The 12,363-nt window shown below is 36.5% G+C and overlaps 1 protein-coding gene across 4 annotated transcripts in view; it reads right to left on the bottom strand.

Moving 5' to 3' along the window:
• The window catches only part of UNC93A (unc-93 homolog A), a 38,027-nt gene extending 27,292 nt beyond the window's left edge, over positions 1–10,735 (bottom strand). Inside the window, exons 1-3 of one of the 4 annotated variants that reach the window (XM_087938405.1) lie at positions 10,160–10,735; positions 8,369–8,464; positions 1,611–1,744 (exon numbers count right to left, since the gene is read on the bottom strand). In XM_087938405.1, coding sequence (XP_087794531.1) covers positions 1,611–1,697 — 87 coding nt within the window. In that variant the 5' untranslated portion in view covers positions 1,698–1,744; positions 8,369–8,464; positions 10,160–10,735. Of the gene's footprint in view, positions 1–1,610; positions 1,745–1,852; positions 2,019–2,053; positions 2,121–8,368; positions 8,465–10,159 lie in introns of those variants that run through there. The other 3 variants (XM_087938417.1, XM_087938411.1, XM_087938397.1) reach the window with 3 other exon arrangements.
• Between the last annotated feature and the right edge of the window lie 1,628 nt (positions 10,736–12,363).

Below are 12,363 nucleotides of genomic sequence, written 5' to 3'. Positions count from 1 at the left end.
TTGCAGAGGGAACAACAGAAGCGGGTGCATGGCCCACAGCTGCATAATGGACAGAGAAAATGACTTTTTTGTCTTTACAGTCTTTCAGAGGCTGTAAAGGAGATGGCGGAAGTTTTGTATTTTCTGAATTGCAAGGATTTGAATCTTTGAAAGTAATCTTACACTAAGGAAGTATTAGCACATCTGATCGTGTTTCCTGTCTGGTCTGCCTGGGAATATTGACAGTTCACGTATACATGGAAGGACAGTAGGTTGTTGGGAATGAATATTGAAAGGAGAGAGAGGCTGAGGATTTTCTACTCTCATGCAACAAAATATATTTGGTCACATCGCCAGGATCTCTGCCCTTATCTTGAAGCACTAATTGTTGGGTATATGGATACACCAACCAGGTTTGGGTTGAATAAATATGTAAACCTAGGATTAAGTGTCTTGTAGCTTTAAGCACACGAAACTGCAATGTCATTGTGGGTGCGGTTGCAGGCAGTAATAAAGGTAGGAAGGGAAACGTAATAGACCCGGCTTCTGGATGCACCTGGTTCTGTTCCTGGTCTGCTGCCTGCTGGAACGTCTATCTGCTTACTCTTGGAGCCTACTGTGCCAGATACCTTTTGGACTGTTTATTTGGTGAGCTGTTTACTCAGCGTTGTCTTTGAGAGAAAGGTATCGGGAGGAGAAGATTTACAAGCAGATAAAGACATTGTATTTACTGTTAATGGACTTGATAACTGGATGGATATACTGGATAATGATATATGGACTGAATGACACTTCTTAATCTCTGTGTGTATTAAATAACTATTTTAAAACCACAAACAGTGTTTTTGTCTCCAGTGTGTATATACTCTTGGGCCCACTCTCTCTCTCATTTGCCAGCCTGGCTTGACTGCTGCTGCATACTCTGCTTGGGGGTTTATCCCCAAACACTAACACTAATGATTTATTTCAATTTGGGGGTTAAATTTTTCTTCCATTATGCAATCTCACTTCATCTGTTTGAAAACAATGGCATTTTGTTTTGAAAATCAAGTTTTTCTAAGAAAAACTTAAAGAACATTAAAATTAATAAAGAATATTAAAATTACAGAGAATAGTTTTAATAGCAATTAAAAGACATAATAAAATAAATAAAGCATCACCATAGTGTTTTAAATACATTATGCAATAAATATTTAATATAATAAGTGTTATATGAATATATATAATGCATATACACATGCCTGTATGTCTCTATCTCTATCTATCTATCATCTATCTATCTATCTATCTATCTATCTATCTATCTATCTATCTATCTATCTATCTATCTATCTATCAATGTACATGATCAGGAAAGAATGAAAGCAGAGAAATGTGAAAAGGAAATGAATTTATATCTGTTCTATATAAGGTACACAACTGGCAAAACATCAGCCCACAACCATTGTGCCATATGGCGATATCTAAAATCCACTCCACCAATAAATCTAATGGTTAACTACCTAAACATTTTAGGTCCCATACGCTTTAATGAGAGAGGGAGGAAGGAGGGAGGGAGAAAGTACAACTCATTCCCTGCATATACTGGAATGCACAACAGGATCTTACAGATCCAAATAAAGTTCACCTACCTGAAGGTTTTGGAGTCCTCCATAAGCGGTAAAGAGAAATGTGAATCCAAATGAAATCACAAGAATGTTTTTCAGATAAGAGTCCATAGCTGAGTTATAGATGTTCCCAGTGGAGCAACCTGTCTTTCCTTCACCTTTAACATAAAGGAGTCATGTTAGCTACATGAATACCTGCCCACAAGCATTGCTTTCTTCAGCACTGAAAATGATATAGGTCTGGTAGCAATGGTAAGAAATGGTACCAATTAACTTGATTTGAAGTATTGATTGATATCCACAAAAGGCATACAACATTTGTATGATGTCTTCCCTTACACTCAATTTTGTAAATCATTTCTAGCCACAGGGCAACTTTCCAGATTGCCTTTTTGAAACAGATCTCCCTTCCTGGCCCACTCATACTGAAAGAGAAATATATTTTAAGAAACAGGTGGGTGAGGTACCGTTTTAGCTTACAATTCCATTGGAAAGGTCACTTGAAAGCTGTAGCACTTACTGTTCCCCAAAATACTGTTCCTCAAACTACATTCTTCCAGTTACGTTGGAGTGTAATTCCCATCACACCCAGCCAAGATGCAGGTAATTGGACTCCGAGATATTAGATATCTCTGTGACACGCATGTGCTGCACATACTTAAAAAAGAGAATGTATGTGCAACAAGTAAAATTAAACCGATCTATATAGAACGAGAAACTGAGAGATCAACAGATATACTGTAGAGTAGAAACGAAGAAACCAAGGAGCTAAGAGTATAGATACAAAACAGCACCAAGAACACATACATTTAATAATGAATAAATAAATAAACAATAAAATCATGCCAAACTATAAGAAAAATCTAGGCAAATATGAAAAACTAAAGACAGAGATCTTTCTGTCTCTAGGAATAGTTTCTGTATAGCCACAAGCTATGACTAAATACAAGAAGATAATTTATAAATCATGGTTTGCAAACAATTGTGTACATAAATTTGGTTAGAATCATCATCATCATCATCATCATTAGTTTTTGCCTCAGCATGTCCCATAAAGCCTCAGGTGTCAGTGGATCCAGAACACTACTAGCCTATTTTCTTCTGCAGGGGCTGAATTTTCAAACTTATTGTGAGTGAATCTTTCCAAAGGAATGTGCTGCCTCTTTACTGTAAGAATTTGTCAAGGCTGCTTTTTTAAAAAAATTTGTACCAAGCTCTGAGTATACCTCAAAGGCCTGTAGTATGTCAGCCTTGACACCCTTCTACTTTTTTCTGACAGGACACCTAAGATTAAACTGACTCCAAAAGATCCCAGACAGTCTTTGCATTTCTGTCTCAGCTCTTCTATATGCAGGGAATTTCAAGAATGCCCCCTTGAATACCTTCCTCGCTATAGCAATGCAGGCCTGTCACAATAATTTGCTATAGAATGGGCACTTGTAGCAAACCAAGGAACACCTTTATGTAGCTTTAAAAAAAAGAAAGAAAGAACTCCATTTTCCCTTGAAGTTCAATTTTCCTTTTCTCTAAACTTATTTCAGTTTGTTTACTAATGGCCATCTTTGCATTTCTGTTTATTTATTTATTTTTACAAATTTTATTAATTTTCAAAGAGAATACACAGACAAACAAAACATAAAACATAAGAACATAGAACATCTTTTCTAAAAACTGCTTAACAAAACAAATAAGACATCTCATTTAAGTACAACATAGTTCTAAATTATCACGTTTCCACACACAATTTAATATGCATCTTATATATTCAACTTCATATCTTATTACTCTTTTCCAACTTCTCACTGTTTCTTCCTTTATTTCTGTTCAATTTTATTCATTAAACTTATACTTTCATGTATTTCATAGTACTATATTTCGCATTATTACTATTTCATATGTTCTTATCCAACATCATTAATCCTCAATAAACAAACATAAACTAACAAAATACATAACATAAAAACATAAAACTTCTTTTTAGAAAGCGGCTTAACCCCGGGTTATAACTTTTTGTACAGACATAAATCAAATTCATGCTCACCTTATATACTATTTCATATCTTATTTAAGATTCTATATTTTCTATATATCTTCTCCCCTCTTTTCACTCTCTTAATTCTATTTTATTTATTTAATCTCAATTTAAATCATGATACTTGTATCTTTTGTCCATTCTTTTTCAATTATCCATTTATCTTTCTCTTTAACACAAACTTTTTCCTGTAATCACTGGTTGAAGTATGACACCTTTCTATTTTCCCTCCAAATTTAACACTTAAAATAATACATAGTTTCTATTCTGATTCTGCTTAGTACATTCTACATAACAGTTTAAAATATAAAACATAATGATCTTACAATATATTAAAAATAAAGTTCCATAACAAATTAGTTAATTAAACTAATTACACATTAATTACACATTCCCTACAATATTCTATTAACACATATTTCAAATACAAATACTAAAATACAATCTTGTGTACTTTTGCAGAATCTCATTTTAGATTATGTTTTACCCTTTATCTCTGAAAAAATCCTGTTTATTAGCATCTTGTTTTAAGCCTTTATAACTTCCCTTCACTTTTTCCCTTCCTTCCTTGTCAAATCTAACCTTTTTACCCACCCTCTCTCAATCTCCAGCCTTTTAGTCTCCCCTCTCTGTTGTATTCCTCTTTTCTGTTGCTTTCTGTCATTATATCGATTTTTCACCTTACTTTTCCCTTTCTTGGTTGTTTTTTTAGAACTTAAATTCTTCATTTTCTTCTCCTTTTTACCCTTTTTAAAAATCATATGTCCATTAAAGATGGCTTCTTCTTCATCATCCCAGCCTTTTTCTTGTTGCATTTCCTGATAAGTAGAAATTGCCATTTCTAAAAAGCAAAGGATAGATCCAAAAGAACCCTTGCCTTCTTCTTCCTCTTCTCTTAATTTTTCAAATTGCATTTTCAGTTCTTCAACAGATACCATTGTGAAAAAAATTTTTTTTTAAACAATCCAAATGTTTTCTTAGTCTTTCAAAAGATAGTTAAAGTCCCAAAGTCATCAAGCAATCAAAAGCAGAGCAATCAGCACAGTCTGTTTCACTTTCTTCTACTTTCTCTTCCTGGGGCAGAATTCAATTACACAAGTCCAAGGTATTTTTTGGAAGTTTTATTGCGATTTAATCTCTAATCTTATAAAACTCCAAGCAGTCTCCTTCATCAAACGTTAGTATAAATCATTTACCTCTCTTCCTTCCCACTTAAAGCCAAAAGATTTTAATTTTTAAATATCAGTGTTTAGAAATCTAATGTCCCCTTGGCTTCAATTTTGAAAGTTAATACCTTCTGCTGCCAAAGGGGGTATTTCCAATTTCCATCTGCTGTCTCTGTGGGAAGGAAAATAAGGAGAAAAAAACCTTTCCCTTTACTTTCCACCGCAGCTTAACGATCTTCTGGGAAACAATATATCACTTAAAGGGCCAAAGTTCCAGGGTATTCAGATGTTAATTGTCATCCCAGTTCAGCCAAAAGCTTTCTCTTTCTTCACTTTCTCCTGCACACAACTTGTCCGGCTGAGAGGTTCTTTGTGACGGCCATTGCTGACCGTCGCTCTACCACCTTTGGAAAAGGGAATTAAGCCGGCTGGGAAAGGGGGGTGCGATATCCCCCGACCCTTGCCCTGATCTCCCCTCTTCAGTTATCCCTACAGGGTAACTATAGCCTCCTGATCCAGTTGGATCGAAGGCACTCCAGCAGCGAGCGCAGCAGGGATCGCGCACAAACACCAATTCCTGCTGCCTCTGAAGCCTGACAAACCGGAACTCCTGCATTTCTGTTTAGATAGCCATACAACTTTAACCAGCACAACAGTTCAATATTTGGGGTATATTATCAGCTATCCTAAAGCATGGCTTTCAATCATCTTAATTGCCTTATATAGTAAAGTTTATGAAACTTTTTTTCAATATCCTACACTGCACTCAGCAGATTGCTTGAGTTTGCATAGCATGCTAAGCCATCATGGTTTACAATCATGCATTCATCTGTACCAAGCAAAAAAACCCTAAATAATCGATTTAATGTAATGTATTAACTCAGTCTGATACGTTAGCAGCATTTGCAAAATATTGTATTGTGTATATAAGCATATCATTGATTAGTAATATTATACAATGTTGAATATATTATTTGCTCAATATTATGTTGTTAACAGTGTATTTTAATTGTAGTCTTTACCATTAAGGCTTTTTGTGATAGGTTTTATTGTAAACTACCCAGAATCAATCAATCTTTTATTATGGTCATAGACCAGAGTTAAACATTTATTTTAAAAACATTAAAATAAATTAAAACAAAACAGGACATAATGTTATATTACAACAAATGGTGATATCATCAACCATGGGCTGTCAAACTCTGTCTGATTTTACAGACAAAATAGCAGAATTTAGCCACATTCAAGGAAACTATATCATACTGATTTGATAGTAACAGCTGTACATAAAAGAGACCAGAATTTTACGGATATTTTACAAAGTAAGGAGTTATAAAATGGGTCCATGAATAGAGGGATCACCCAGAGTCACTTTACTTTGAGATGGGCGGATATACTAAACAAATAAATAATTAAATGCAGGTAATCCTCAACTTATAGCCATTCATTTAGTGACCGTTCAAAGTTACAACAGCACTGAAAAATGTGACGCAAGACTGGTTCTCCCACCATTGCAGCACCCCTGTGGTCATGTGATCAAATCTGGGCGCTTGGCAACTGGCATATATTTAGGAAGGTTGCCCTGCCCAGGGTCACATGATTGCCGTTTGCTATCTTCCCAGTCAGCTTCTGACACACTGAGTCAATGGGAGAAGCCAGACTTGCTTAACAGCTGAATGATTCACTTAACAACTGCAGTGATTTGCTGAACAACTATGGCAGAAAAGAGTTCATAAAAATGGGGCATGGCTTGTTTAAGGGCCGCTTTGCTTATTAACAGAAATGTTGGGCTCGGTTGTAAGTTGAGGATCACCTGTAAATCAGAGCGGTGTAAACGCAAAGAGCAACGCAAAGATTTGTATCTGACTCTGTGACGTCAGGAGGTGAATGAGGGCTTTTGAAGGAAAAACCATCTGCTGCTCGCTTTTTCTCCTCTGGAAGGACTTCACACCACCGCACTTGCTTCCTACTTTCCCCTCATCATGCTTTTCATATGAACTGCAGGCTTAGTATCTCAGTTCACATTGAAAAGTGTGAACATTTTCTTTTGTGCCTGCACATTCATGCTTCTGCACCACTCCACAGAAAAGGAAACTGAAAGCTCAGTTCAGGTGCTAGATTTAAAAATAAATAAATACATAAAGGCATTGAATAACATCCAATGTCACATTTAGAGTGGAAGTCAACCTGGACGGAATCCTTCGGTAGAAAGGCTCTCAGTTCCATCCTTCCAGATCGGATCATTTTCATTTTCTTCATAGAAGGATCATTTCTTGTCCCTTTGACCCCTTGTGACATTTCCCCAAAAGATCTAAGTTTGGGAGCCATCCAAAGCAAGCCCTGCAGGGAGCATTATTTTTGATCCAAAGCAGAGGCCCATTTGATAAGACAGGGGATCTTTTCCAAGTTTCTCAACTATATTGAGAAAAGACTGGCATTCCAGGACAACTTATGTCCCTGGAGCTCATGTGGAAAAAGGAGAAATTGAGACTGGGATCAAAACCATCTTAGTCTTCTTACCTCCAATGTTAAGTTTGGTGCTTGGGTAGCTGATCTGCTGCAATGCCCCCCTCTCTCTTCCTCCCCTCCCCTCCCTCCCTCTCTCCACTTTCATCCTACCAAACAGCTAACTACAAACCAATATTTAATATGGATCAATTTATCCAGAGCTGGGCTACAATGATTTGTACCAGCTCTATTTAGATATTTGCATGCCTTGGCAAAGCAAACAGATGTGAGGACTTTTCCACAGAGGAAAGTGGGAAGATGATTCCAGAGCCCAGAAAGAGATCAAAACATTGACTCAGGCAACCTGTCTGTTAGGAATATAAGTCACCTAACAGGTATTTGGGTTAGAAATATATAAACCAGGATAAACATTTTAGTACTATATCTTTAAGGGAATGCAAGAGCATGCAATTGGGTGTGGTTTCTCAAACAGCCATAAGATGGAGCCAGAAACCTGGATTGTCTTAGTCTGAGTCTCAGAAGAGAGTGTATCTCTGTTTCCTTCTGTTGGAAAGTATTGCCGTTGCTCCATTTCTTCTAATTGACTGATATTACTGGATTTAATGTAAGTCTGTTACTGAACTGGTTTTTGACACTGGAGTTTGATATTTGGATTATCCCTGGATTGAAAACTGACTGATTTAACTTGTGAATGACTTTTGGACTGTTTGTTTTTGAACTTTGCTTAAACCTTTCTGGAAGTAAAACCCTACATTTACTGTACAGTGTATCTGTGTACTGTGTGTGTATTATTCAAACACTACTCTCAGATACGTCTCCCTGTATGCACTCATTCTCCTAACGAGGAATTACCTCAACACTGTCCTTTACATGTCTTATTCGCGCAACCTTCAGCAGGCTTGTTGCCATATACCTGTAGCTTTTGTACCATGCAAAAATAGGGAACTATATCATTCAATAGCTAGTGTCAGATTATGGTCTGGGAGACCAATAGCAAATTTTATTTGCCATTTTTGCAGATTCAGTCAGCTCAGTCCTCTGGTTGTCAAACTGAAACTGAAAGTTGCCACCTATCCAGTCATATCTTGATTTATCTGGCCCAAGAATTAGCTCACCTGTTCAAAAGAGAGCATCTTTCTCATTTCCTGCTAGATTTGATTGACTGAATGTAGGAGACACCTTCCTGGAAAAGCAGGTCTTCTATTAGTAATCTAAAGTATTAATAGATTACTATTGATCAATAATTAATTAATTAATACTCTCATTAATCTCCCATTAATAATCTCTCATATGGGTGACTGATAATGCCTGTTTTATACTATATATACTTGTGGATAATCTGAGAATTTAAATTGAGTTTGGTTTATTTGCAAATAGGCTTATCCATGAGTATGTATAGTAGACTTTTTCCCTCAGCTTTTAAAAAGTACCTGTATATCCTAAAGATAAACCCATACACTGATAAATCCATACACTGATAAACTGACCTTGAATTCATTTCCAAAATACCATGGGAAATGTGCCACCCGTGGATATGCCAATTGTGAAAACCTAAACATATGAAATTTCAAAGGTCAGCTTATTTGTAGGTGGCACATTTTTCATGGTATTTTGGATATAAATTTGAGAGTCAGCTTATCTGAGAATGGGCTTACATGTGAGTGTATACTGTAGAACAATACAACAAAAAAAGACGCATGCTATAATTATTTTCTTAAAATAGTCACAATTATTTCAAATCTGCATCAAAAAGTAATTCAAATTATTGCACTCTTAACATTTTTCTTATTATTATTAAATCAGTACACATACCACTGTCTATGGTATTTAATATACATTATGAGTAATATCTTTCATATTTACTAATTTTTCAAAAGTATGTTTGAGTAGGTGTCTAACAAATGGACAGCCACAACTTTGGCCAGAGCTTCTGGACTCCCAAAATATTGTTATCTCAGACTCGTTGATAAGACCACCATGATAGCTATGAAACTGACCAGAAGCAGCCTTAAAATGTCAGTCTATGCCAAACAGCTCAGGAGATAAGGCTTAAAAGAAACCTGGTTCAGATAATCAGCTATCTGGTTATGCTCTTATAGTACCTTGAAAAAATTTCCAGTTTAGTTTCATCATCTCCAAAAAAGACTGAGTACTCGCAGCTTTATTCTCCATTTGAGATGTTGATTCTTTAGTCCTAGCAGTCCTCCTGAAGCATTTTAGTTTGATGATACCTAATCAGGGTGAGGGCAGGATCCACTGAAGTACAGATATATCAAATTGTATTAATAGATAGCTAGACAGATTGGTGTGTGTGTGTGTGTGTGAGAGAGAGAGAGAGAGAATATTATGCAGTTTATATCTTTGAACACATATATGTGATCTATTTTTCTCTCTCTTTCTCTTTCTCTTTCAAATGGAAATATCATTCATAGGGCAATGATACATCACACGTTTACATGTAAGGATGCCAGCATGTGATATAACATTCATCATAATCACTAATTAAAAGCACTTTTCTCTCCCCATCTGGTCTCTCATTTTTAGTCCATAAATAATAACAACAACTTCTTACACTGAATGGTATTCTTGGCCAGATTAAAAATGCCCAAAAGGTGCCAGGTTCTGAATGCAGAATAATATACAAACATTGCAAAAGAAATATATTTTGCAGCAAAAACTACCGGTATATTGTTATTATTGTTAATTTATTTGCTAACAATCCAATGGACTTCAAAATATTTTAGTGGGGAGTGGGGAGGGGAAGTTTTAAGTGCTTCTTGATAAGTTTTTAAATTTTAATAGCAATAGCATTTAGACTTAAATACTGCTTCACAGTGCTTTACAGCCTAAGTGGTTTACAGAGTCAGCATATTGCCCCCAACAATCTGGCTATTCATTTTACTGACCTCAGATGGATGGAAGGCTGATCTTGATCCCGTCAAGATTGAACTGCTAGCAGTTGGCAGAGTTAGCCTGCAATACTGCATTCTAACCACTGCACCATCATTTTAAAGCTCTCCTACTGAACCTGTGGGTGTTAATAGGAGGCTTCCATTCCCTGCTTTTTCTTGTTTATTTCCAAGAGAATCAATGAAGAAGAAAACATTGGAGCAAGCGCAAGATGATTTTGATGGCAGAAGAAAACTCCCACAGGCATTCCTAGAGCTCTGACCAATTACATTAAAAGGAAGTCAACGGAGACACACACTGCTAAAACTACCTCTGTTGCTGAACCTTCCTCCACTTGTTTCTCACTGACGCTGCACCTAGGCAGTCTTGTCTTCTAACTTGTTCAGTCAGGTTACTTTTGAAATCACGTTCTATCCCATCCACTGCAGGACTGATGGTAATTGTCCAAGAACGGTGTTGGGTATCTGAGCTGCTATTTCAAGGAAACCTCTTCCGAGGCTGGTAGTCCTATGCTATTTAAGTCTGTCTCCTTATTCTATTTGAACACCAGTTTCCCAATCAAAACAGAGAACTTTATAGTAGCTTTGGTCTCTCTTGACTGAACACATGCTCACTGTTTCTGAAACACGCCTTTAAGCAAGAATAGAAAATGTGTTGCAATGCCACCTATTTCTTTCACCATCCTCATCTTAATTTCATATAAAGATTTGTCAATCCAGGCTCACAGAAGTGACCTCCCAAATTACCTGGTTCCAGGAAGAAGGGAAGGCATCAGCAAAGTTACTTGCTTCTTCTCCCCAAGTGACTCAGCAGGTTTGAGCGAAAAACACCTCTGCAAGACACATTGTGTCAATTACCCCACAAATGGCTGTACAAAGTTAGTAATTAACAAACAAACTCTGGATAAAATCTAATCTTTTTAAAATGTAGCTCTTTTCATGAGAGACAGTATTCACTTGCAGTAGAATCTTTACAGTCATTGTTAGCCAAATATATACAGTATTTAAATTCTCTTAATCTCTGAACAGAACTAAGGTAGTCCTTGACTTACAATAATTTGTTTAGTGACCATTTGAAGTTACAACATTACTGAAAAAGTGACTTATCAGTAGTTTTCATACTTAAAGTTCACTGCAGCATCTTTACAATCACATGGTCAAATTTCAGGCGCTTGGCAACTGACTTGCATTTATGACAGTTGCACTGTCCTGAGATCATGTGATTACCAGTTTAACCTTCCCAGTAGGTTTCTGAGCAAGAAAGTCAATGGGCGAAGCCAGGTTCGTTTGATGATTGCGTGATTCACCATAGCAATTTGCTTAACAACAGTAGCAAGAAAAGTCATAGAATGGACAAAATCCACTTAACAAGTGCCTTGCTTAGGAACATAATTTTGGAGCTCAACTATGGTTGAAGGTCGAGGATGAGAACAAGACTCTGTAACTAATCCTTTCTGATGGGAGAGCTGGAAACGATAAGGAAAGAACTGGAGATAACTATATGGAAACTATTGCTGCACCTACCAGCAAAGGGCTCCGGTGATGTCTGAGAATTGAGGAGACATCCATCCTCTCCTTTCAACAGATATTCCATGAAATATCTCATATTCGATGTGTTTAACATCTCATTATTAACTTGAATCTGATACAAAGTTATAAGCGGGTCCATAATAAATACAGAAACTGGACAACCAGATCAAAATGTCCCTTAAGAGTCTACCCAAGAATGGTCAAATTACAAGAGAAGAACTCTGGCAAATGAAAAGCAGTGGATCCATTCTCTAACATTTCTATGGATACCCAGAAACACACAAGTCCAACATACATCTTTGTCCAATTGTACCATTCTGAGAGACCCTAATTTACCATATAGTCAAAAAACTCTCACACACAAAAAAAGCTTGGACAACTCGTAAAGGAGAGTAAATATTTGATCAACACCCCACCATAGTGATTCCACAAAATCAAAGCCCTAAAAATAGAGGAAGATGAAATTATAATTTCATTTGATATCACAGCACCCTCCATGTCTACAGATTGAGAATTAGCAAAAGAATTCATTGCATCAGTACTACATAGCATCCTTGGCTTAGACAAATATGCTAAAATTGAAACACCCAGGATTATACATCACATCAGCCTCTGCCCAGTTTGATGGACAAATATACCAGTAAATCAGAGGCACACCCATGGGAACGTCA

Source organism: Pseudonaja textilis, chromosome 1, assembly GCF_049901715.1.
Source record: "Pseudonaja textilis isolate UNSWEBS1 chromosome 1, rPseTex1.2, whole genome shotgun sequence".
NCBI classification, from domain to species: domain Eukaryota; kingdom Metazoa; phylum Chordata; class Lepidosauria; order Squamata; family Elapidae; genus Pseudonaja; species Pseudonaja textilis.
The sequence above is the reverse complement of the archived record's forward strand: the minus strand, read 5'-3'. Positions and strand labels throughout refer to the sequence as shown.